A 27,813-nucleotide genomic window follows, 5' to 3' on the forward strand; every position below is an offset into this window, starting at 1 on the left:
CACACACTTCCTGGGGATCGAGCGTACTGCGCAGACTCTAACTGAACTTGATGACGTAAATGTCACATGAGCAACCTGTAAGACTTCTAATTGCTGTGCCAAGAGACATCTGTATCACCCACCAAATCCCGCAGATGTTGTTGAACAATTTTGTCCCGTTTCTTTTATGGACTCTCTATGGGCTTCTCCCTTGACTTCATGAATCCACGTCCCCCCGATAGCCTCATAGATAGTAAAAGATTGCCTGTGAGCTTCTCCTCCTGTAATACACGGTAATTTCTCTACTGTGCGACAGAGAGGTTATGACGTGTATTTCGTGTTTCTTTATAAATAATGAATGAACAAATGGAGTCTTTAAACGCCTCAGATGTAAACTTATTCGCTGTCAAACTGAGCCAAAATGAATGGGAGTCAATTTAATGCTAACAGCAGGTGGGGGTCTGCTAGCCAATGGCGGTGCCCAGGGGTGCTTCAATAAAATATGATACCCTGCCCCCCTGGGGTAAATTTCCTGTGGTGGAAATGTGGTTGTAGTTCCTGGGGGATAAATTTCCTGATACAATTGTTCCAGGTAATTTCAGTGAAAATGAGGCAATTGTCCCTGCTGGTGAGGTAGTACTTTTTCAAAGTTCCGGAACTTTTTGTCACAGTTGGTGAACCGTGATCTCAGGGTTTTGGAACCCCATGCACTCTACACAACCCACCACCAAGCAACACCACTTACCTTCGGCTCGCTTCCCCGCAGTTCCTGTGTCACCCACTTCTGCTGCCAACTCACCTACGCCTTCCAGATACTTCAACCATCGGCACCATCCTGGACTGTGTATTCCTCCCAGCTTCATCTTTGTGTCTCAGTATTTACTTGTATCATTGTCTCCATTAAACTGTGTTAATCTCACACTTGCTTCCTGCCACTCCTTCACCCAGTCGTTACACTTTTGGGGGCAGGACTTGGGCGCTAAACATGCTGATTGGTTGAGTTCACGCAGCATTGTGAGTTCGACCACCATTTATTCGGATAATTTTCAAAATATTACTGTAACTGTGTAATGAAATGTAATTTTAAAAGTATTTCAGGTAAGAATGTAGTTCTTTTAAAGTCAAATCTGTGGTTTATTTATAAAGACAGTGTTTATTTAAAAATGTGTATCCGCTGAGAGCAGCCTAACCTCGGCTAGACCTTATGATGTGTGCCGCTGGCTCTGATGTCTCTTTAGTGGTTAAACATAAAATATAATTTGTTTTGGGTAAATCTAACAGGTAATCTTTGGTCTATTTCGTTTCATTGTAATGGCTGTATGTATACACACTTCCCTGAACTAAGTAGCCTACATTTCTTCATCTGTTATTATGTTTAAATGAAAATGAAAGGAGGCAGTGGTATTTGATATCCTATTTCGTTTAATTGTAAATATACAGAGAGGAAAACAGCAGTAGCCAAGTCATCAAACAGAATTACTGGATTTGTGTTGTCGTGGACATCACATTCCTAAGTCGATTGCACAAAGTCTGAGCTACCGAGGATGTAAATGCAAAATTTGAATAGACTATTTTGTATTGGGTAACATGCGCAGACCTACGTCACCAGGCTTTTTGCATTATCTTCCCGGTACTTTACACCACGCTGGAAACACAGAAAGCAACAGGTCTGAGGGGAAAATAGTTCCTGGGAAAAAAGTTTTTGGTATTGTCGGCGGAAACATGGCAATAGATAGTTATCCTAAAATGCATATCTTAAAGGGATAGTTTCTGTCATCATGGACTCACCCTCAAGTCATTTAAAACCTTTATGAGTTTCTTTCTTCTGATAAACACAGACGTAGACATTAACCAGACAGAGACATCAATATTTTGTGTTTAAAAGAAGAAAGAATCTCATACAGGTCTGAGGGTGAGCAGACGATGATAGAATATTAATTGTGGATGAACAATTATTTTTTATGTATTTCACTTCATGGTGTTTGGATATTGATTTTTAGAATGTTTCAAGAAAAATTCATAAGAGGAAAAGAAATTATCTTTTTCATAGATTATTTAATCAATGTAGCTTACAATTTACCTATGCTAAAAGTAACCTTCAATATAACCATATTACTTAAAATAGTGTTAAATATTTTAAAATATTTGCTGGATATTGTTACGAGTTCAATTTTTAGTTCTTCTATGTTGGATGAATCATCAACAGAAATCATTGGATGAGTGGTGTGATAAGTGATTGACTAGATTTATTAACTCTATCTAACACTTAAATAAGTTTCAGTTCATTAAAAAAACAAATGACACTGACTGCTTTGATAGACAAGACAAAACATCAGCAGCAGCAGAAGAAGAAGATTCAAGCATTTGGACCTGATGAAAATAGAAGGCTGTTATGAGACAGAGACATACGCCACAAAAGATAAAATACTTTACTCGGCTTGTGAGTAAAAATTACTTTAATTTTGTCTGATTAGCACATGATAATAAGAACAAGAAACAAATCTGAGTCTTAGTTTTATTAATGATGCCAGTGTAATCCTCAAGAAGACTGATCCGTCAAACACAAATGTCCAATGGACACAAAACTTTATAAAAGTATTTTTCATCAGACATTCATTCAGGCATTCAGCATAAACATTTCAACACATTTCTTCATCCGCAGGTTAAGTTTACAGAAGCAGAACACATTGGTACGTTATAATAACACAAAAACACACAAGCTTTATATTAAATAGCATCTAAACTTACATGGTGAAACTTCTGCATGAGTTTTTTGAACACCAAACTGAATCCTCTTCTGAATCCTCTGAACAGACACATTAAACTATGACAAAATACCGATCTCTACAATCATTCAGGTAAACACAGACAGTTGTGTCAAGTTAAAGAAAACAGCTGAGAAAGAAATGTGTTGTGCATCTATCAGATCTCTGCATCAGGTCTTAAAGAGACAGCGCTCTATAAATACTGCTGCTGTCATTAAAGATCATCAAACTACAAAACAGCTGCGATAAAAGAAAAATCGTAATGTGATCCGAACCGTGAGATCTGTGATCCTTGAACCACTAATTAAAACATAGATAGAGAAGATTTTACCTGAGTGTTTTGTTTTGCAAACCAGCAGGTTTAGCAAGATTTGAGTCAAAACAAAACTGAAAGTAACATTTGAGAACATTCTCATGATTTCCTAATGTAGTTTTAAATATCCAGCTGGATGTACAGTACGTTAAATAGCTTAAAACAATACAAATATGCGTTATAAACAAATATAATTAAAACAAGAATACAGTTATACTCAGAACGAATCATCGAAGTGTACTTCTACATTATATGTGGTTTCCTTTGATCTGAACATTTATCATCGCACACAAAACTTGACAAATAAAATATAACAAACAAATATAATTAAAACAAGAATACAGTTATACTCAGAACGAATCATCGAAGTGTACTTCTACATTATATGTGGTTTCCTTTGATCTGAACATTTATCATCGCACACAAAACTTGAAAAAATAAAAAGAGCCAATAAAAAACATTCTCTGTTTGATCAGATAACATCTGGCCACGTATCTATATTTTATCTATAGGTCACTTTAATATAGAGACAGTTAACAAACAGTCCATATGTTCATATATGTTGTAAATTAAATGTTTATTGCAAATATATTGTTGCCAGAATCCTCTACAGATATTTTAACTCTGAAAGCAGATTTCCAGTAACCAGTGATGTTGATGTTCTGGAACACTTTTACAGTTTATTGAATTGAGACTCTTTTGATCCACGTTCCACATTTCTGTGCAGACGCTGATGTTTTAATGATGACTCCAATTAAAAAAATTTACAGAAGCACCAGAACCAAAAACACAGACATAAAGACAGTACAGAAGTCAAAATACAAATCCAAACAGCCAGAAGAGGGAAAGTGGAAAGACAAAACATTTTTTAATAATTTTAATTTTTAATTACATTTTATAATTGTTTTTACTAGATTAAAGTTTTTGTACAGCTCTCAATGCCTCCTGTTTTACTCTGTTGTACTGTACCATTACATTTGTCATTATGTGTTTTGTCCAGTTGTTCCTTTGATTCTGTACAGAATTTGAAAGGTTAGTCTCACAGTTAATTTGCTGTTTAAACATAATATTTCTAAACCTCACTGAGTTTCTCTCTCCTCTGACAGTTCAAACTTTCTCTTCTGAAGCTCTCATATTTTTCTTTGAAAAAGTCCTTCCTCTACACATTTTAAGGAGAATGTTACAAGTGAATTCTTCAAATCTTATCATAATATCACAAGCATCTGAGTTTTCTTAGGTCACAGAAGTCTTCATCTGTTTGGCTCAAGTTTAGAAATCAGAGATTTTGACAGACAAGCTTCTTGGTTTTAATTGCATATCATTTTATTGACTATACTTCTCATACAAAATACTAGAATAAACCAAAGCAAATAGTTTACAAGCTTAGTTTGTCAGCGGTATCAAATAGCAAAGCATCTAGCAGCGCCGGAGAATCAGCTTCTGACATAATCATCTCATTTCAGTTGTTTATGAAGTCAAATTCATTTGTATAGCGCTTTTACTTTATAAATCGTTGCAAAGCAACTTCACAGAAAATTGATGTTTCTATATTATTTAGTAGTAGCTTATCAGTGGTGCCTGTCAGTTTATGTCATTATGACAGAAATGTACGGAAAAATCAATTTAAGACGTAATCAAACAAACAATGAATACAGCAATTATTATATGTTGCAATCCAACTTATAGCAAATATATTATTAATAAATGCAATAAAACTGCAAGTGTACTTTACATCAGATCCTCCCAGCAAATATAAGCAAAAACTGAACTGCTATAATCACTATATATGCGAAAAATACAGAAGTCACAAAACCAAAGAGAAATGTTTCTACCCAGCTCCAAAGCTTTGGAGCAGAATGATGGGGATCTAGAAAGAAAGCACAAATTTCATATTTTTAAAATGATTTTTCATGTTTTTTAGAGCTTCTTACTTTACTGTTCTTCTGTCTTACCTGTGTTTTCTCCCGCTGAGCCAGACAGATATGACGAAATATGAACAAGATTTGATAACATTAGTCAGTTTAACAAATCAAATCCCAAACTCAAGATGTTAGAAATATTTCTAAACACCTGCTCACCTGTGATTGTGACTGTGATCAAGATTTCTCCTTCAGTGTCCAGAACTCTGTATGTTCCTGCATCACTGTCCAGAAATGATTTAATGATCAGGTTTCCATCATTATCATCATTCATTCGGTCGCTCTGAACCCCGTGATCTCTCGTCCAAATCTCCTTCCACTCTCCACTAGAGTTTGTCTTCACTTTATCAGCATCAGACACCAGAACAGACATCTTTAGCTCCTCGCCTGTTTTCACAGAAATCTCATCTGAGGAGAAACAGAAAGATATTAATCATTATTATAATGCTGTCAATCAATCAAGACCATAAACACAGATTTATGATTGGTGACCAGATGTAATCATTTAAAGAAGCAGATGCTGATGTTTGATCAGTTTAGTCTTCACCATGAATATGAAGTCGGTACTTCAGCTCTGTCTGATCATTATTGTAATAGATTCTCAAAGTGTATTTCCCAGCGTCACTGAAGAACAGATTCTTGATGACGACGTCACAGTTTCCTTCTTTAAACACTCGTCCTCTACATTCTTCAGTCTCACACACATTTATGACTCTTGATCGAGTGAATAACTCAATGTGAACAATATTATCGTCCTCATGTTCACATCGGAGTCTGATGTTTCCTCTCTTTTTTCCCGACACAGATATAAAGGGGTTTTCTGCTGGCAGGATTTCTGCAAAAACAGATTCATTCAATTCAAAGAATCAATACATGTGAAAAAACATGCAGTGTTTCTGTTTATTCTCTTTAATCGATGTTACCATATACTAGTAGTTATTTTACTCAGCTTTTCTTTTGCTCAAGATGTTTCACCACACATTCGAGTGGATTCAACAGCTGTGAACTGATTGTGGAGTTTCTCCAATATTTAGCATCAGAAATTGTAATGCTAATGTTAAAGTTTAAGGTTGTTGGTGATCTAGTGCTCATGAAAAATACATTTAAATAAAGCATGAGATTGTGTTTGAATTACAGCTGATAATTCTCACGTTCTGCAGAGTTCAGATCGGTTCATCTTATGAAGTGTGATGGTGTAATATGCTGTGAAATCAATCCAAGCATCAGCTCCATGACTATAAACTCAAATGGGCAGATTTTAGGTTGTGTTATAGACTTTATGAATGATTAACTAGTTGTACAACATTCAAATGAATGCTCTGTACACATGAGGAACACCTTCGGTAACCATCAAGTGTCCTTGCCTAATATTGTCTAACAGACTGGCTCTACATGCTCATACAGATAGTTATCTTAAAATGCATACTTTAAAGGGATCATTGCCTCACCCTCAAGTCATTTAAAACCTTTATGAGTTTATATCTTCTGATAAACACAAAGTAGATATTAACCACACAGAGACATCAATATCTACTTTTGTGTTCAAAAGAAGAAAGAATCTTATACAAGTTTGAGGATGAGCAAATGATGACAGTATCTTCAGTGTGGATTTTAGCTATGCTAAAAGTAACCTATAAAAGTAACTTACTTGGAAAACTGTCGCATTACGGGATCAGGGGTGTGGCTCTTCAGTGATTCAGTGGTTATGTTTATGGAAGACGGCAATATGTGACCTTAAATCGTATTAATTCTGGATTGGAAAATATAGGATATGGTGTTCCCCAGGGATCTATTTTGGGGCCACTTTTGTTCATTGTATATATTTACGATTTTGTACATTGTTCCTGTGATGTTCATAAATTACTCTTTGCTGATGACATAAATCTGTTTGTATCCCACAAATATTTGAATCATCTTGAAAAACTCTTAAATGATAGACTAACAGAAATAGATTCATGGTTTAAATGTAATAAACTATCGTTAAACATTAGTAAAACCTTTTATATTGTATTTCGATCAAGTAGTCATAAATTCAATGATTGTGACATTAATTTAAACATAGATGGTAGAGCTATTCAAAGAGTGGACGCAATAACATTTCTTGGAATCATAGACAGTAAAAGAAATGGACACAGCGACCCCATTGGAACTCAACTGAGCCAAGTGAAGCCCATTTTTAGTGTTTTTTAGCACTTCCGTTTCTGATGCGCAGACTCAAACGAAGCTTGATGACGTCAGCAACCTGTCAGACAGATGTAAATCTTCTAGTAGCTGTGCGTGCAAACTGCCATCGTTAATCTTGCAGAGACGCCGATCTTGAGCGGGGAGTTCTTTGGCGTGAGTGAGCAGGAGTAAGTATTCTGATTAATTATTTTGTATAGTATTTTAAAATGTAACGCCAGTACGCCATATTAAGTTAACTACTGGAGAGATATAAACCTGAGGGATTTGCGGCTGAGAATTAAACCCCTTTCTCTTGGTACAAGGATAATTTCAAATTGAGGTACAAAGGTATCAGGACTGTCAATGTTGTCTGTTTAAGGTAACTGTACTCTAAATAATAATACTCTCACATAATCCTTGTCAGGTGTGGGGTGAGGTGGTGCTGGTGGTGGAATGGACCCCTGTTTATAAGCTTTTGCTTCTTGGGAGTCCTTTTTTTTCACAATAGAACACTATTGTTTTTCCTGATTGTACAAATGCAATGTGTGAAGTTGTGGAAAAATAAATAAATAAATGTAAAAAAAAAAAAATAATAATAATAATGTAAAAAATATAACCATATTACTTAAAATTGTGTTAAATATCTTGCTGGATATTGTTATGAGTTAACCATTTAGGATTTATTCCATTTTTCATTTTTCTATGTTGGATGAATACTTGGATGAGTGGTGTGATAACTGACTAGATTAATTAACTCTATCTAACAATTAAATAAGTTTCATTTCTTTAAAAGACAAATGACACTGACCGCTTTGATAGACAAGACAAAACATCAGCAGCAGCAGAAGAAGAAGATTCAAGCATTTGGACCTGATGAAAATAGAAGGCTGTTATTAGACAGAGACATACGCCACAAAAGATAAAATACTTTGGTCTGCTTCTGAATAGAACATGATAATAAGAATAAGAATAAGAAACAAATCTGAATCTTAGTTTTATTAATGATGCCAGTGTAATCCTCAAGAAGACTGATCCGTCAAACACAAATGTCCAATGGACACAAAACTTTATAAAAGTATTTTTCATCAGACATTCATTCAGGCATTCAGCATAAACATTTCAACACATCTCTTCATCCGCAGGTTAAATTTTACAGAAGCAGAAACACATCGATAGGTTATAATAACACAAAACACACATGCTTTATATTAAATAGCATCTAAACTTACATGGTGAAACTTCTGCATGAGTCTTTTGAACACCAAACTGAATCCTCTTCTGAATCCTCTCAACAGACACATTAAACTATGACAAAATACACTTCTGGACAATCATTCAGGTAAACACAGACAGTTGTGTCAAGTTAAAGAAAACAGCTGAGAAAGAAATGTGTTGTGCATCTATCAGATCTGAGCATCAGGTCTTAAAGAGACAGCGTCCTATAAATACTGCTGCTCTCATTAAAGATCATCAAACTACAAAACAGCTGTGATAAAAGAAAACTTAATGTGATCCGAACCGTGAGATTTGTGATCCGTTGAACCACTAATTAAAAAAATAGACAGAGAAGATTTTACCTGAGTCTTTTGTTTTGCAAACCAGCAGGTTTTGCAAGATTAAAACAAAACTGAAAGTAACTTTGGTGAACATGGGATATTTAAATCCTCCTACTAACGAATAGTGTGATGATCATTAGTGACTGCTCTGTTAAAACACATTGAGCCGTCAGAAAATGATTCTGATTCGACATGATTGTGTGAATTATTTGTTGAATAATTTGAAAATGAATTTAAGAATTATAAAGGAAGTTCAGTTTCCTGTTTCTTCATGTTCATGATGAAGCAGACAGTAAAATCTGATCTCAGATAAACTGAATATTTCTCGTGACTTATCCGGTCACAACACTGAAGAAACGTCACTTCTGAATTCTTCTTTAGAGTTTAAAACATATAATTGTTGAAATCTTTTAGATACTTTCAAGAGTCTTATTCCAGTTCAAGTGTTGCACCCTTTCCTAGATTTACTGTATTAAAAAACCCTAATGATTTCCTAATGTAGTTTTTAATATCCTGCTGATGTAAAGAATCAATACATGTGAAAAATACATGCTGTGTTTCTGTTTATTCTCTTTAATCGATGTTATCATATACTAGTAGTTACTTTACTCCGCTTTTCTTTTGCTCAAGATGTTTCACCACACATTCAACTGGATTCAACAACTGTGAACTGATTGTGGAGTTTCTCCAATATTTAGCATCAGAAATTGTAATGCTAACAGTATTGTGCTAGTTACTACACAGCTTAAGCATGAAAACTATCAACAATGGACAACATAACACAAAACATTTTGAAATAAATAAATGAAAGCAATCTGAATTATCCAGAATCAATTTCGAGAAACATACATACATATATGTGTGTGTGTGTGTGTGTGTGTGTGTGTGTGTGTATATATATATATATATATATATATATATATATATATATATATATATATATATATATATATATATATATATATATATATATATATAGTCAGATTCCAGATTTTCAAATATTGTCCTCCTAACAAACCAGACATCACTGGGGAGAAGATTTATTCAGATTTCAGATGATGCATAAATCTCAATTTCAAAAATCTTGTCCCTTATGACTGGTTTTGTGCTCTAGAGACACATTTCTAATGTTACAATAGATTTCTATTTCAAATAAATGCTGTTCTTCTGAACTTTCTGTTCATCTGTGAATCCTGTTTGTTCATGTGAATCATATATTATATTATATTATATTATATTATATTATATTATATTATATTATATTATATTATATTATATTATATTATATTAGGTAAACACTCTTTAACAGGAAGTGTGTCCTTTTAAGGATGTTACAATGTTACAGATTAATATGCAGAGTCAACCAATGGGGTGAGTTTGTGGGCGGGACTATCCGTTTGACCGACCAATAATAGATCAGTCTGGAGACACAGAATTACAGACTTGAGTTTGAAGCTGTATCTTGACCTGATCCTCAGGGTTCGAGTCTCCCATCCTACACCTTTAATGACTCACTCGCTGCCACCTACTGGCGCAGTTTCATATTTAAAGTATCATTTCAATATTATTTATAATTTTTATTATTTATGCAAAGGTTAATATAAAAATTTATTTGTAAAGATGCATTCTGTAATGTCTATTCAATGCTTTTCACATTTATCACAATAATAGTGATGTGAATTCTCAGTCCAAATTGATTGCACATCGTCTAATTAATGAATTTCTGTTAATAACCCTGATCTGTGCTTCAGGTGCGTTTCGTGGAGCCGGTGTATCTGGGACAGTCTGACTGATGTTCTCTGAGATCGCTCGCAGGATCAGAGACGGCGGTCAGGAGCTGGTGAAGAAGGTCAACGCTGTGTTCGGACGGAGATCAGCAAAGACGACAGAACCATCCGAGAGTGGAGTGAACCAGACACTGCAGAATATCATTCATTCTCTTCACACAAGCAAAGATATCTGCCAAAGGGGCAAGGAATATAATTAACAATTAAGAGAATATATTTTTCTTATCACATTTGCAAAATTTGCCAAAGGTGAAAACTATTGTTTTTCTGAGCCGCTGACAGATATTTGTTCTTGTTTTAAACATGAACTCATTTATATTTTAGAAAATGCTTCTCGATTTAAGGATGTTCAGATATTTGAGCTGGAAAACAAGAGGAAGAGCATCATTCTCTGCGGTGAAGAAAAACACCATGACCTTCATCAAATTAAAAACTCTCGTGTTTGTGTCCGAGTCGAACGGTGGCAGGTAAAAGAAAAGAGTAAAAAATAAACCCTGGACAATCTTCCTAAAACATACGTCTGCAGGAGCCTCGATGATTAAAATATGCTTTATCTTTATCACAGTATTATTTCATCAAGCCTTGTGTTCAACTCCATATTTATACTGAAAATAAAAGTAGCTGTGATCTTATTCTAGTTAGCGGCTCTGAAATCGAGTGACAGCTGATTGGTTGATTCACAAATGTCTTCACACACAAAGTGCTTCATATTCAAACACAGTTTAGATTAACACTCATATAACTGTATTGTTTGTGTGAGAGGAATCAAACAATCAAATCCTGCGATCGTTTACTCTTCCTCAGCCTGAACAAGTGTTTTTATTCTGCTGAACACTAAAGATGTTTTTTTGAGAGCGAACAGTTGACGGCACCCATTGACTTCTATGCTACAGGAAGAAATACTATGGAAGTGAATGGGTACCATCAACCGTTTGGTGTTTAAAGTATCATCTTTTTAGCATTCAGCAGAAGACAGAAACTTGTACAAAAAATATATAATTTTTACATTTTATTAAAAAAATATATATATGTAAAATAAGCACACACAGTTAAACTTTTATTCCTAACTCAAAGCAACCAACTATGTGTCATTGTTGTTAACTAAGACTGAAACTACTAAAAACAGTTTTCTGTAATTGAAATAAAGCTAAAGTAAAATGATATAGATAAATCGTGTAAGTTACTACTAAATATTGTAGAAACTTAATTTTCTGTAAAGTTGCTTTGCAGTGATTTGTAAAGTAAAAAGCACTATTGTCATGAGTCCGGACTCGGTGGTCCTCCATCTCACCAACAGAGGGCACCACTTCCATTCTCCCGGACTCATCACCTTCACCCACTCACACATTCATTTACACACCTGGTTCACTCGGTACACCTGTTTTGCATCCGCTCACTCACTTAGACACACACAGCTGATTCCCATTTGTTCACCTACATATATTCTCCTCTCTCCCACCACTCGGCCTGCCTGGATTAATTGTACTTGTTAATGTTGATTTATATAGTGTTCCTGGAGTTGTGTGTGGTTTTCCCTGTGATCGTGTTTATGCCGGTTTTGTTTTGCCTTGTTGGCCTTTTTGTTCTTTTTATAATGAAGTGTCTCTTCCCTGCATTTGGACCCAGAATTTGCTCTTTCCACGGCGCTGTCTCTACCGTGCCGTGACAACTATAAATTAAATGAAAACAGTACTAAAATTAGAGTAACTTTTTACAAAAAAGTTGAAATATTAAAATGATTAAAACTGACATAAACATAAAGACTAAAAAAAAAATTAATAAATCTAATTCCTAAACCTCAAACTGCAACCATAAACCATAAAAGCTATGCTATGTGTCACTCTGAGTAAGTGCTGTAACAGTTTATAAAGACCCTGACGAAAAACCTGATTAATTTCTGGACTTTTATAAGGAAACAGCCAAGCAAACAAAACTACATAAATGTTATATTAGATACATGAAACATATAATAGATACATGTTTTTATTTTGTTAGAATTTTTTTCATGATTCCCAATTATTTAGATTCGCAATTAATAATAGTTGTGCAGTCTTTACATTTTTATTTCAATGTAGAAATTATCTATTCATTTCATTTTATATTTGGACAGATTTGTTACGTGACAGCATTAATGAAAGTTTCTTAAGGGTCAATATCATGTTATCTGCATCTCCTGCGCTCCATCAAGCCACTCTTATAATATCATCATCACTCAAAATAATGCACGACTCTATTATCTGTATAGCATGTGTGTAAGACTCTAATACAATTATGAAGTAATAATTTTATAACAAATAAATATTTCAGTGAGTAAAACTGGCTGTGTCTATAGTAGGCTGTTATGGACTACACAGCTTTTTTATATTATTTTTAAATAATTATTTAATGATTATTATTTTAAATTATTGTCCCTGGATCAGTACGATACTCTTGTAATAAAGTAGCGGTGGTAGCAGACATATTTTGAGTATCAGTTCTGGTTGAAAAGAAGCGATCTAATCCTGTTTACATGAAATAAACTGCTCCCGAGCAGGTTTAAGCTTATGGACCTGTTGCTATGACAGCAGCTCTGGGATGAGCTTCGAAGAACCAAATGATCCAAGATCACGCCAAATCATCAACAATCAAATCCAGCTAACTGAGTTAGCAATGTACGAAGAACGGGCCCCTGATCTCAAATGATTCGCGAAACGCGCTTCGGAGTCCCGATCTGAATCAAATGTTTTTGAACTCCGAAGCCCCGATCAAATGATTCGCGAAACGTGCTTCGGAGTCCCGATCTGAATCAAATGATTTTGAACTCCGAAGCCCCGATCAAATGATTCGCGAAACGTGCTTCGGAGTCCCGATCTGAATCAAATGATTTTGAACTCCGAAGCCCCGATCAAATGATTTGCGAAACGTGCTTCGGAGTCCCGATCTGAATCAAATGATTCGCGAAACGCGCTTCAGAGTCCCGATCTGAATCAAATGTTTTAGGAACTTGAAAAGCTGATCATCCTTAAATAAGGGGAGTGGTAATACTGAGAGCGTCCTCCGTGTTTCCTCATGACGCGCTGGGGAAAAGGAACACCAGGTTGCCTTCCAGGTGCCTTCCAGGTTTGCGAGAAAAAGTTGTGGAGACGTTAAATCACTCGTCAAAACGGGATGTTTGTGGTGCAGAGCAGTAAATGTCCAGATGGTGCAGGAGCACGATTACAACAGCCGTCCAGTCCCAGGTGAGTGTGTTAACTAAAACAATAACTTCTATTAAAAGCTTAACGGCAAGTATAGACATTAATCAAATAAAGTATAGTATATTTTATTTGTATTGTTAGATGTAACGTTATACATTTAATGTAGCAGTTATGCTAACAGTCGAGCAGGTTAGTGAAGCGGTTTTTTTATACTTTTGCCATCACCCTTTTATACTGCTCTCTTTCTGGCTTAAATCACACAAAATTAACACAGACATTTAAAGTTATCAATAAAATCCACAACAATGTAGGAAATACAAGCAGTTGAACAAACATGTTGTAGAAGCAGATTTCAAATTATTTTATAATGGTTTGTAGGTTATTTAACTTTAAATTGATGTTCTAAGTAACTGGTATATTATTGCATACATGTGATAGCAACTTTCCAAATTAATGAGTTGTTTTTATTAAAGTGTTATGTTTAACACAAAATAATACATGTATTGTTGTTTGCTTTAAGTTCTCTTGCTGAGGCATGGGAAAAATAAAGGAGCTGGAAAAAACACCTGCTAGTGGCATCATCTACACACCTGCTAGTGACATCAGCATCATCTACACACCTGCTAGTGACATCAGGGGGCTGTTCCATAAACCAAGATAAGAGTATAAGTCAGGCTTATTTCGGTTAGTCAGGCTTATTTTTGGTAGATTCAGTTTCATAAATCAAACTTAAAGTTCAAACTCCGTTCCCCCGGCAACTTATGCTGGCAAATTAACGTGGTCCGGGGCAGGCTAACTGTCAGTCTGAGTTCAGGCTTAACGAGCATACCGTTTATACTCACCTGCTGGGATTTTGATGTCATTTTACTTAACCACTGTTAATTTTTTTTTAATAAATAAGGAAGTTCACTTTTACTAATGTAAGAAATTATAAGGTATAAATACACTAAGAAATTTTCAAAACTTGTGTTTAATTGGTGAGTTTGGTAATTTAATTAAAAGTATATAAATAGGGAGCTGAACTGGTCTCCAAACTTAACCATGGCGTGTCCTTTCATAGAAGAGGTGGTGGATGAGGGAGCTATAGTCTTGCGGAGTGCATTCCAAAGAGAGAGAACTTTCAGAGACAGGTCAGACCCATTGGCTTTTAATGACCGCTACCTGTATGAGCGATATAGTTTCTCAAGAGATGGGATTGCGTACATTTGTAGATTAAGCCCATACATTGCAAATAATACACACCGCAACAGAGCGCTCAGTCCCAGAGACTGTGTGCGTTGCACTTTGCTTTTTTTGCCAGTGGAACATTTTTGTATGAGATGCAGAGAATATCAGCAAAGCATCAGTTTGCCGCTCTGTACGAACTGTGTACCTTTCGTTAAAAAGACTACTCAATGTGTTCATCACATTCCCTGGCCACAAAGCTATTCGTACCATTAAACATGCCTTTTATGGAATAGCTGGTAAGTTCAAATAACTATAAAACATGGAAATATTTCTTGACTGTTGATTTTACATGGGACATATTTAAAACAAACAAATTTTCCTAGGTTTCCCAAATGTTATCGGTGCATTGGACTGCACCCATGTGTGTATTAAGTGTCCGTCTGGTCCACATGAAGCGGACTTTGTGAATAGGAAATCAGTACACCGCATCAATGTACAGGTACAGTCCCACTGAGATGATATTGAAGGCTATGCTCTAGCACTGAGTATTCTGTACTAAGCTGGGCACTAGTGTTGAGTTCATTGCAAAAAAAATATATATCTCTATCTGTATATTAATTCTGTCTATATACAGAAGAATTCTCAGGAGTTTTGCTGGGAGACGAGGGATACCCATGCCTGCCTTACTTGAGCATAGCACCGCTACAACATTGCCCACGCACGCACAAGAGCTCGTATAGAGATGGCATTTGGGCTGATAAAGTCAAGGTTTCAGTGCCTGAAGCACCTCCGAGTGACTCCACCTAGGGCATGTGACATTGTAGTTGCTTGTGTAGTGCTCCATAACATTGTCTGAGGAGAGAGAGGCAACCAATGATTGTTGAAGAGGAAGACTGGGGCAATGAAGCAGTATTGGAAGAAAACGAAACAGGCAGACTTATACAGGACACATGCAACTAATTATTTTGCTTAATATGGTCTAAACCATGTGTAGCCTTCAAAATTTTCCACTGGCCCCTCAACTTTCTCCTTAGTTGAACAAACACACAGAAGTCAAAGTATTTAATGTGATTTGTCTTTATTCAGAGTGAATCTGCCTGTTCGGGGGGAAAACACACAAATAAATGTTGTGGAAGGTGATCAAAAAGGTAGTCCCCCCCCCCCCCCTTTAAAAAAAATGGTAGTTCTACTAGCATTTTTCTGTAGCTGTTGGATTTATTACACTAATATACAATCAGACATCCCAATTTCTGTTTTGGTAAAGTCATTAAGTGTCATGTCATTTAGATGAATTTAATTTAGGGTCCTGAAATACCCTGAACACTGCACAGAGGTTAAGATGACCATTGCTACATAAATAAAAATTGAAACGCATCCTATTTTGTTTTAATTTTCCCTTACTAAATTATAAAATTACTGATGTTATGGACTGTGGGATTACTAACAGACTATTAACAAAAATCTCTAAACTTCTTTTCTCTTTATTAAAACTTGATCTAGTACTAGCCTACATGATAGAATCAAATGCTTTGCAAATCCGCTCGAAAGACCTGATCTCAAATGATTCGCGAATCGTGTCCCGATCTGAATCAAATGTTTAGCGAACTCGGTCCGAAGCCCTGATCAAATGATGCGTGAAACGCGCTTCGAGTCCCGATCTGAATCAAATGTTTAGCGAACTCGCTCCGAAGCCCCGATCAAATGATTCGTGACACGCGCTTCGAGTCCGGATCTGAATCAAATGTTTAGCGAACTCGCTCCGAAGCCCCGATCAAATGATTCGTGACACGCGCTTCGAGTCCCGATCTGAATCAAATGTTTAGCGAACTCGCTCCGAAGCCCCGATCAAATGATTCGTGAAACGCGCTTCGAGTCCGGATCTGAATCAAATGTTTAGCGAACTCGCTCCGAAGCCCCGATCAAATGATTCGTGACGCGCTTCGAGTCCCGATCTGAATCAAATGTTTAGCGAACTCGCTCCGAAGCCCCGATCAAATGATGCGTGACACCCGCTTCGAGTCCTGATCTGAATCAAATGTTTAGCGAACTCGCTCCGAAGCCCCGATCAAATGATTCGTGACGCGCTTCGAGTCCCGATCTGAATCAAATGTTTAGCGAACTCGCTCCGAAGCCCCGATCAAATGATTCGTGACGCGCTTCGAGTCCCGATCTGAATCAAATGTTTAGCGAACTCGCTCCGAAGCCCCGATCAAATGATGCGTGAAACGCGCTTCGAGTCCCGATCTGAATCAAATGTTTAGCGAACTCGGTCCGAAGCCCCGATCAAATGATGCGTGAAATGCGCTTCGAGTCCCGATCTGAACCAAATGTTTTGCAAATCCGCTCCGAAAGGTGCATCAGGAGACTCCTCTTCTTCTTGTTTAATGGCTATCAACTCCAAAGGAGCATTATCGCCACCTACTGTGTTGGCAAATTAACCTTGGGTGATAAGTCTGTAGTATAAAACTATTTCCTCATCCTTCTTTCACAAATGGACCGTTAACTGTTAGCAACAAAGTAGCTTCATCTTGTCCAAATCTCAAATCTTTTCTTGTAATTTATCTTCAGAATCAACATATCTGCAGAAGATTCTCTCAACATATTTCTGCTGTATATTTGTCATTTTCAGTGTGTGTGCACGTTTAGACCAGAGCTCTACATCAGGAATCAGTTTAACTCTATCTGCATTCAGTATTTGTGTGAAACTGACTGAAAGATCTGGACTGATCACTTCTACCAATCCATATTCATTAACTAGGAATAACTGTGTCTGTTCTAATCCATTAACAGAAAAAAACTAAAACATAGTAAAGTATTTATAATGTGTGAAAGACAAACAGTGTGCTTGCACATATGTATATTTTGAACATGATATGTTTGTTTGTGTTTTTGAAAGGATCATCAGAGATCTTCTTCAGTATAAACTTCATCTGACTGAATCTGGACTCACACCGTTTTTAGTCAAATGTCTGTGTAAGATATGATCTCACATCTTCATCTCAAGCTGCTTTAACAGAATATAACCAGCAGAGGACAATAAAGACCAGTCATCCTCCTCTCACTCACCAGATTTACTCTCGAAACCCCCCCCCCCCCCCCCCCCCCCCGTGTTGAATTATAACTCATGCAGACCTTTTACAATGTAAGTTGTTTTATTATTTTAAAAATAAAGCTCGTGTGTATTTGTGTTATTCTACCAATAGTTGTGTTTCTTTGTGAAAAAGGGTTGAGTTCTTACACTAAAGATGGTAACGTTAAGGAAATGAGTGAACATGTTTATCATTATTCTGATGAAGAAAGATGAGGGTTTTATGAGTTTTCTCATTAATGTAATTATTAAAAAGTTCTAAATTAATCACTCAATTCAGTCAAATGATGTCCATGTTGATTTGAGGATAGTTTGGTTACTCTGTGTGTGTTTGTGACGGTGTTGTGTCGAAGTCTGTTCCTCAGGTTTTCAGAGACGACGGCCAAACTCAAAACCAAACAACAGCCATGAATCTTCTATGATTTTCATTTTTTAATAGATATTACGTTTTAGAGAATCAATACATTATCGCCAAACAAAATATTGTGATAGTCAAGTGTATTGATATCTTCTTCAAACACACACACACACACTTGTTTTTGTGTAAAGTGGGATCATCCCATAGTCATAATGGTTTTTATACTGTACAAACTGTATATTCTATGGCCCCACAAAAACAAGAGAACACACACAGATACACACACGCTTTATTTTTAAAAGAATAAAAATTGTCCTCTGCTGGTTATATTCTGTTTAAGCAGCTTGAGATGAAGATGTGAGATCATATCTAGACATTTGACTAAAAACAGTGTGAGTCCAGATTCAGTCAGATGAAGTTTATTCTGAAGAAGATCTCTGATGATCCTTTCAAAAACACAAACAAACATATCATGTACAAAATATACATATGCACAAGCACACTGTTTGTCTTTCACACATTATAAATACTTTACTATGTTTTAGTTTTTTTCTGTTAATGGATTAGAACAGACACAGTTATTCCTGGTTAATGAATACGGATTGGTAGAAGTGATCAGTCCAGATCTTTCAGTCAGTTTCACACAAATACTGAATGCAGATAGAGTTAAACTGATTCCTGATGTAGAGCTCTGGTCTAAACGTGCACACACACTGAACATTACAAATATACAGCAGAAATATGTTGAGAGAATCTTCTGCAGATATGTTGATTCTGAAGATAAATTACAAGAAAAGATTTGAGATTTGGACAAGATGAAGCTACTTTGTTACTAACAGTTAACGGTCCATTTGTGAAAGAAGGAAGAGGAAATAGTTTTATACTACAGACTTATCACCCAAGGTTAATTTGCCAACACAGTAGGTGGCGATAATGCTCCTTTGGAGTTAATAGCCATTAAACAAGAAGAAGAAGAGTCTCCTGATGCACCTTTCTGAGCGGATTTGCAAAATATTTGATTCAGATCGGGACTCGAAGCGCGTTTCACGCATCATTTGATCGGGGCTTCGGACCGAGTTCGCTAAACATTTGATTCAGATCGGGACACGATTCGCGAATCATTTGAGATCAGGTCTTTCGAGCGGATTTGCAAAGCATTTGATTCGATCATGTACTTGTCTAGATCAAGTTTTAATAAAGAGAAAAGAAGTTTAGAGATTTTTGTCAATAGCCTGTTAGTAATCCCACAGTCCATAACATCAGTCATTTTATAATTTAATAAGGGAAAATTAAAACAAAAATAGGATGAGTTTCAATTTTTATTTTATTTATGTAGCAATGGTCATCTTAACCTCTGTGCAGTGTTCAGGGTATTTCAGGACCCTAAATTAAATTCATCTAAATGACATGACACTTAATGACTTTACCAAAACAGAAATTGGGATGTCTGATTGTATATTAGTGTAATAAATCCAACAGCTACAGAAAAATGCTAGTAGAACTACCATTTAAAAAAAAAACAAAAAAACAAAAAAAAACCTACCTTTTAGATCACTTTCCACAACATTTATTTGTGTGTTTTCACCCCTAACAGGCAGATTCACTCTGAATAAAGACAAATCACATTAAATACTTTGACTTCTGTGTGTTTGTTCAACTAAGGAGAAAGTTGAGGTGCCAGTGGAAAATTTTAAAGGCTACACATGGTTTAGACCATATTAAGCAAAATAATTATTTGCATGTGTGTCCTGTATAAGTCTGCCTGTTTCGTTTTCTTCCAATACTGCTTCATTGCCCCAGTCTTCCTCTTCAACAATCCTTGGTTGCCTCTCTCTCCTCAGACAATGTTATGGAGCACTACACAAGCAACTAACTGACTACGTTTACATGCAGCCAATAACCCGTTCCATTTCAGGTGACTACCTCTTGAAGCTCATCAAGAGAAAGTCAAGAGTGTGCAAAGCAGTAATCAAAGCAAAAGAACCTACAATATGACATATTTTCAGTTGTTTCACACTTTTTTGTTATGTATATAATTCCACATGTGTTAATTCATAGTTTTGATGCCTTCAGTGTGAATCTACAATTTTTATAGTCATGAAAATAAAGAAAGCTCTTTGAATGAGAAGGTGTGTCCAATCTTTTGGTCTGTACTGTATATATAAACCTTTTAAAATTATTGATTTGGTTCCACAGATGACCTTTATTTTAGGTTTAGATTCTAAAATATACAATAGCCTACAATTATTTATACCTGGTATGTATGATCGAAGAAGGCTGTGAAAATAAATCTGCATTGTTAATCTTTTTGATCTTTTTATCAAAAAAATTACAAAAAACTGACCTTCGACTGGAAAATAATAATTTAAGTTAAGGGGGGAAATATCATTATGAAATGAATATTTTTCTCTGATACACATTCACCACAATGAATCATTCCCTTTATTCAGCTCTTTTTGAAAGCTCCTCTTGCCGAGATCCAGCTCTGAGTTTTCTCCTGTAAAGCCTGATTAGAGATCAGATCAGATCAGATCAGAGATCATTCCTTCATCCAGAATCTCTCCAGATTCTTCAGATCCACAGCTTCTTCTCAGTTTCTACAGGGTTCAGGTCAGAGGACGGGGACAGACGTGGCAGAAGCTTCATTTTGTGCTCACTGACACGTTTTTGTGTTGATTTTGATGTTAGTTTTGGATTATTGTCCTAATCTAAGAATCCAACCTCAGCCCGTTATAATATTTCTAGCACGGACAGTCAGATATGAGTATTTTTACCTATCTGAACAAGATTTCCAGGATCTCTGGCAGAAAAATAGGCTCACAACATTATAGACCCGGCAGTATATTTCATTGTACGCATCTCTGTGTTCACCAAACACATCTTGAGTGTTTTCTGCTAAAAAGATAAGATTTCAGATTCATCCGAGCTTTGAAGCCAGTCTCAGTCGTGTCTGATGCTGGAGATTGTTTTTGGATGAGCGAGGAGAACTTATTTAAACCCTCTCAAACAACACGTGGTGATGAGCTGCTGTTTGAGATGTGTGTGTGTGTGTGTGTGTGTGTGTGTGTGTGTGTATAACAGACTTCAACACAACACCAGATCATGTTGACTCAGATAATAACTGATAATATTTATAAAACCAAATATTCAGATTACAGTTTGATGTTTCTTTGTAGACATCTTCACCACGTGTTAAATCTTTAAATCAAACTGAAACTGAATGTTAGTAGTCTGTGTATTGTGTGAGTTGTGTAGTGTTTTCTCTCTCAGATCAGTGTTTTCTGTCTGTATTAATGTGTTTGTGATGTGTGTCTGTATCTGTCTCTTATTCTCATCAGGTTCAGATGCTTCAATCTTCTTCTGCTGCTGTTTTGTCAGGTTTATCACAGTGGTCAGTGTCATTTATGTTTATTAATTGTAACATTTATAATTGAGAAATACTACTTATATCTCTATTACAAGATTGATCAGACAGAGCTGAAGTACCAACTTCATATTCATGGTGAAGACTAAACTTATCAAACTCATCATCTGCTTCTGGTTTTCTTTAGTAATTGTGTATTATTTCATGTAACCAGAAGACTCTGATCGAGAGGAGATTAATATATTTCTGGTCTTGATTGAGTGACTCCATCATAATAATGATTGTCTGTGTTTGTCCTCAGATGAGGTGTGTGTGAACATGGGTGAGCAGCTGAAGTTAGATGTTCTGTTGTCAGAAGCTGATAAAGTGCAGCATCAGGAGCGAGTGGAAGGAGGTGTGGAGGAGAAAAGATGGAGTCTGGAGTGATCCACTGACTCACACTGATGGAAACATGACTGTCTCACAGTTTGAGGACAGAGAAGCAGGAACATACAGAGTTCTGGATTCAGAAGGAATCTCTTCTCTCTCTGACAGCTTCATGATCGTGAGGATCTGATCTCAGATCAGCTGTTAGAGCTGCACGGGTCACATGACTGATCTGAACCAGGGACACTGGGAAAATTTTACATTGTCATTCACTTCAGTGTAAAGAGTTTGAAATGTCTAATACATATTCTGTAAAAAACAAAGTTTAAAAAACATAGAATTGCTAATTAAGTTATGCATAGATAAAAGATAAAAAAAATACATGTAGTTAAAACTGCTGTTGACACACAAAGTGATCATAAATCAATACTTGAACCTGCTGGGTACCATCGTACAAGACTCCCAGCATGCATCACAGCTTGAATAAATTCTGCAGTTGAATTGTCCTAATATTGTTCTTTAATTTTAACTTTGGTTTGTGTATTTATTTATTTTTTGTGTGTAGCTTTTGTGATGTCCAGAATTGATCAGATTAGATGAATATTGTGTCACCATTGTTGAGAATCATAATCTGATTGTTTATATCCCGACCCTTAGATTGCTCAGTGTAGGTAGGTTTAACCGTGTGGTTTTGGTAAAAACTGTAAAAAGGGTTTAATAATCACACTGCTGGTGTAAGATGTGTTTAATCTAGGACAAGTGTGTCATGAATAAGTGGTAGTGAACTGAGATGTAGTTAACCCACAAGAGAAACACACATTGCAAAAAACACATGCATTTAGTTGTGGGTTTTCTTTTGCACAACATTACCACATGACTACGCTTTTAAAACGTTAAAGACAGCACATGGGGTGATGAACACACTGCCTTTCTTTTTTGTGCGGTTGACTCAAATCATTATTCTTAACAGGAAATCTGAGAAAACACACAAACTTTAACCACTAAGAGCCATTTACATAAAATGACTTCACACATTAAGAGATACTCCGCCCAGAAAAGACTCTATGTCTGAATAAAGATACACAAATCATCAAGTCCAGCAAGAGAGCTCGAGTCAAGAGCAGATTCTCTGTACATCCAGACAGTCTGTAACAACAGAGAAACCAGCTCTAACTTCACAGTTTTCTCTTCAGTGGAGCTTCTGTGTGAAGAGCAGCTCAGTGAAGGTAAGACGAGGAGGAACATCAATTAACATGAAATACAAGACAATTATTATTATTTATTTATATATATATATATATATATATATATATATATATATATATATATATATATATATATATATAAACTAATGTAAAACATAAAAAACAAGGGACAGTCTAGTTGTTTAACAGCTGTTTTAACAAAAACTTGTTTGTGTATTCTTTAATCTAGTATTGTGTATTGTACTACAAATATATTCTTCTTCTTTTCAGACCGTCCTGTGCTGATCAGAAAGTGTCTGAATTGATCATGAGAAGCCAGCAGTGTCCCAAAGAAGCCCTTCTGTGAGTGAAACAACAATATATCTGTGTTTCTGTGAATGTGAGAGAAATATTACAGTATTATCTTTAGCATTTTAAACGGCATATATTTTATTTAGTTTAAACATTTTTATATGCATTGTTTTTATATATTTTTAACTTTTTAATAATATTTATTTGTAATAATAATGATAACTATTATTATAGTGACGTGAAGTGTGGCCAAGTATGGTGCATTTAACACAGTAGTGAACACACACACACACACACACACACACACACATATATAAAATATAATGTCCTCATATGAGAATGCAGGGTCTCAGGAGGTGAAGTGTGTGCATGCAAATATGTTTTATATTTGTCTTGTTCTTTTTTAATTGTATTTGACTCTGATTGGAGTAAAAGCATGTCATTGTGTTTCTATGATGGGAGAAACAAAGATAAAAAGATGATAGTTTTCTGTTTCTCATTGGATATTTGTTAAGATGAAGTGAAAGTGAATGTTTAGAGTTTGCTGTAACTCTTTCTAGAGTCTGTTTGTCTCGTTCCATCATCTCTTGTGTTTCTGATCAGGGTGAATCTGCTGCTGATGCTGGGTTTGATCACTTACAGCGCTCAGTTTAGTGAGTATTTGTGACTGATGATGGACATCTACAATCATATTACAGAAATAACACACACTGCATCACTGCTGTATCTGTGCAGTTCATTCATCATTAATTCACTACAACTGCACTGATATATCTGCTTCAGATTTATACTGTTCTCATCATACTATTGATATTTACTGTCTTTATTTACAGAAACCTCCTCTATATCTGTGTCAGGAGAAAAGAGAGGAAACATCACAGTCAGATGTGAACATGAGGACGATAATATTGATCTGATTGATTTATTCACTCGGTCAAGAGTCATATCTGTGTGTGAGACTGAAGAATGTAGTGGACGAGTGTTTAAAGAAGGAAACTGTGACGTCGTCATCAAGAATCTGATCTTCAGTGACGCTGGGAAATACACTTTGAGAATCTATTACAATAATGATCAGACAGAGCTGAAGTACCATCTTCATATTCATGGTGAAGACTAAACTGATCAAACATCAGCATCTGCTTCTTTAAATGATTACATCTGGTCACCAATCATAAATCTGTGTTTATGGTCTTGATTGATTGACAGCATTATAATAATGATTAATATCTTTCTGTTTCTTCTCAGATGAGATTTCTGTGAAAACAGGCGAGGAGCTAAAGATGTCTGTTCTGGTGTCTGATGCTGATAAAGTGAAGACAAACTCTAGTGGAGAGTGGAAGGAGGTTTGGACGAGAGATCACGGGGTTCAGAGCGACCGAATGAATAATGATGATAATGATGGAAACCTGATCATTAAATCATTTCTGGACAGTGATGCAGGAACATACAGAGTTCTGGACACTGAAGGAGAAATCTTGATCACAGTCACAGTCACAGGTGAGAGAAGCTCAGTGATGTGTAGAAATATTATCTTTAAACAGCAAATTCAGACTAAACTGTGAGACTTACCTTTCAATATTCTGTACAGAATCAAAGGAAACACTGGAGCACACTGATGACAGTAAATCTGACGGTGAGTGAAACAGGAGGCATCGAGAGCTTCACAAATCTGTTAAAGAGTGAATGTCAAACTAAAAGAAGTGCTCTGTCTCTACTTCTCTCTTCAGCTGTCGTCTCTTGGATTGCACTGACTGTGGTTGTGCTTCTGCTGGCTCTGATTCTGACTGCTGTCACGTTACACAAGCGTCTGCTCAGAGGTTATACCTGCGCTGTCTCTCCAGAAGCACTGAGGGCCCATAATGATGTCTGCTGAGGGCCCCACAGACTCTGATTAAACTGGAGAGATGTGCAGGACATTAGTGACCTCACTGCTGGACACTGAACTCACCAACACTTCAACAGAAACAGCACACACTTCACAACTGCAGAAACGGTTAGAAACAATATGTGTTCAAGAACTGGCTCCAAATATCAGACGTGTGTGAAACTCTCGGACTGGATGAAATCAAAGTCTGTATCTGTATATCTGACTTCATTTTTTAATAGGGATGCCACAAATAGATGGTAAATCACACTTAAGAGACATTAATTCATGCTTATTAATATTCATATGAAGGCCTTAAGCTTTAGAGAAGATATGGATAATATTAATAGCTTTGGGTATTTCCCATGAAACTTTAAAAAAATTTGTGGCATGCTATTGGTCAAACAAGCTTTCAATCATTATTAAAATAACAGGTAAACAACACAAAACCCAGATATTTTAGGCTATTTAGAAATACTGGCTGAAAAAAACATGAAATGTACTCATTATTAAGGCAAGGCAAGTTTATTTATATAGCACATTTCGTACACAATGGTAATTCAAAGTGCTTTACATAAAATAAAGTAAAATAATCATTAAGAAAAATAATAAATTAAAACAAGCAATTTTAAAACTTTTAAAATGATTAAAACATTTACTTTAAAATTAATTTAAAAACAGTTAGAAAATGATTTTAAAATAAAAGAAAAAAATAAACAGTGGAAATATAGTGCAATCAGTTCAGACATTGCACAGTGCTCATTCAATAAATGCAGAGCTAAACAGATGAGTTTTAAGTCTAGATTTAAATGTGACTAGTGTTTTAGCACATCTGATCTCTTCTGGAAGCTGATTCCAACTGCGAGCGGCATAGAAACTAAAAGCAGATTTCCCTTGTTTTGTGTGAACCCTTGGTATTTCTAACTGACTCGATCCTAGTGATCTGAGTGCTCTGTTAGGTTTATATTCAGTGAGCATATCTGAAATATATTTAGGACATTTAGTGACTTATATACGCTTCCAGTACAAAGAGACAACAACACACAGACAAAAAAAAAATAATAAAAAAATAATAAAAAAATAAATAAAAAAAGATAAAAAATAAAAATAAAAAATAATAAAAAAGGGGATTTACAAATTGGCAAATAAATAAGTGTCTAAACAATTGTGCTATAAATGATAATGGAATAGGATTGAGTGAGATGCAGGAATGTTCTAGGATGGAGGGTTAACAAATAAATATAAGGATATTGCACGTTTATAAGCATAAGTAGCGGACATTTTACTGTTCATGAGGTAGATTGCCTGTTTGCGGCTCTGAGGCGCCGGCCAGATGGCAAAAGTTCAAAGATGGGGTGACTTGGATGTGAGGGATCTAGAGTGATTTTCTGAGCCCTTTTCCTCACTCTGGATGTATACAGTTCTTGAAGGGTGGGCCCCAATAATCCTTTCAGCAGTCCGAACAGTTCTCTGTAGTATTCTGATGTCTGATTTTGTTGCTGAACCAAACCAGACAGTTATTGAAGAACAGAGGACAGACTCAATGACGGCTGAGTAGAACTGTTTCAGCAGCTCCTGTGGCAGGTTAAACTTCCTCAGCTGGCGAAGGAAATACAACCTTTGTTGGGCCTTTTTAACAATGGAGTCAATGTGATTGTCCCACTTCAGGTCCTGAGAGATGGTGGTTCCCAGGAACCTGAATGACTCCACTGCAGTCACAGTGCTGTTCATGATGGTGAGTGGGGAAAGTGCAGGGGGGTTTCTCCTAAAGTCCACGATCATCTCCACTGTTTTGAGCGTGTTCAGCTCCAGGTTGTTAAGACTGCACCAGACAGCCAGCTGCTCAACCTCTTGTCTGTAAGCAGACTCATCACCGTCCTGGATGAGGCCGATGACTGTAGTGTCGTCTGCAAACTTTAGGAGCTTGACAGAGGGGTCTTTAGAGGTGCAGTTGTTGGTGTACAGGGAGAAGAGCAGAGGGGAGAGAACAGAGCCCTGAGGGGCACCAGTGTTGGTGGAGCAGCTGTTTGATGTGAATTTCCCCAGTCTCACTAATTGTTGCCTAGCTTTTCCAGGCTAAATATAATAGGAAAATGTGTTGAAATGTCATTTTGTACACAAATACATATGCATTCCTGATATTTTGATATTTGAAAGTCTATAGGTTGACATAAATTCAGATATAAATGTAATAAAAAAAAATAATATTAATAATTATTGATTTTCAAATATTGCACCTGTCAAACATAATCTATTTCGCCGTCAATACTTTTGACGGTGTCCTTTATCAGTAGGTGTAGGTGTGTAGAAAAAAGTATATATTGTTGTAATGAAGACATGAGCCTGGTCTGTCAACGGTCTCCCTCTACAGCAGCAGCGCGCCAGCGCCGCGACAGACACGCTTCTGGTGTGTAAAGACACAGAATCCGCCACGCTTCTGGGACGCTTCAGA

At 36.2% G+C, this 27,813-nt stretch overlaps 2 protein-coding genes across 2 annotated transcripts; one reads left to right on the top strand and one right to left on the bottom strand.

Moving 5' to 3' along the window:
* Nucleotides 1–4,453: 4,453 nt before the first annotated feature.
* LOC113062524 (uncharacterized) lies at nucleotides 4,454–8,731 on the bottom strand. Its single transcript, XM_026232434.1, has 7 exons — nucleotides 8,717–8,731; nucleotides 8,369–8,426; nucleotides 7,948–8,009; nucleotides 5,524–5,811; nucleotides 5,136–5,384; nucleotides 5,010–5,024; nucleotides 4,454–4,924 (listed from the first exon to the last, which is right to left on the bottom strand). Coding segments are annotated over exons 2-7 (750 nt in total). The 5' UTR covers nucleotides 8,371–8,426; nucleotides 8,717–8,731; the 3' UTR covers nucleotides 4,454–4,790.
* Nucleotides 8,732–23,983: 15,252 nt separating this feature from the next.
* LOC113062529 (uncharacterized) lies at nucleotides 23,984–25,530 on the top strand. The gene is made up of 4 exons (XM_026232441.1): nucleotides 23,984–24,150; nucleotides 24,331–24,603; nucleotides 24,743–24,994; nucleotides 25,086–25,530. Exons 1-4 carry the CDS (start codon nucleotides 24,117–24,119, stop codon nucleotides 25,136–25,138), a joined length of 612 nt encoding a protein of 203 aa, XP_026088226.1. The 5' UTR covers nucleotides 23,984–24,116; the 3' UTR covers nucleotides 25,139–25,530.
* Nucleotides 25,531–27,813: the final 2,283 nt, after the last annotated feature.

The sequence above is a fragment of the Carassius auratus genome, chromosome 44, assembly GCF_003368295.1.
Source record: "Carassius auratus strain Wakin chromosome 44, ASM336829v1, whole genome shotgun sequence".
Lineage (NCBI taxonomy): Eukaryota > Metazoa > Chordata > Actinopteri > Cypriniformes > Cyprinidae > Carassius > Carassius auratus.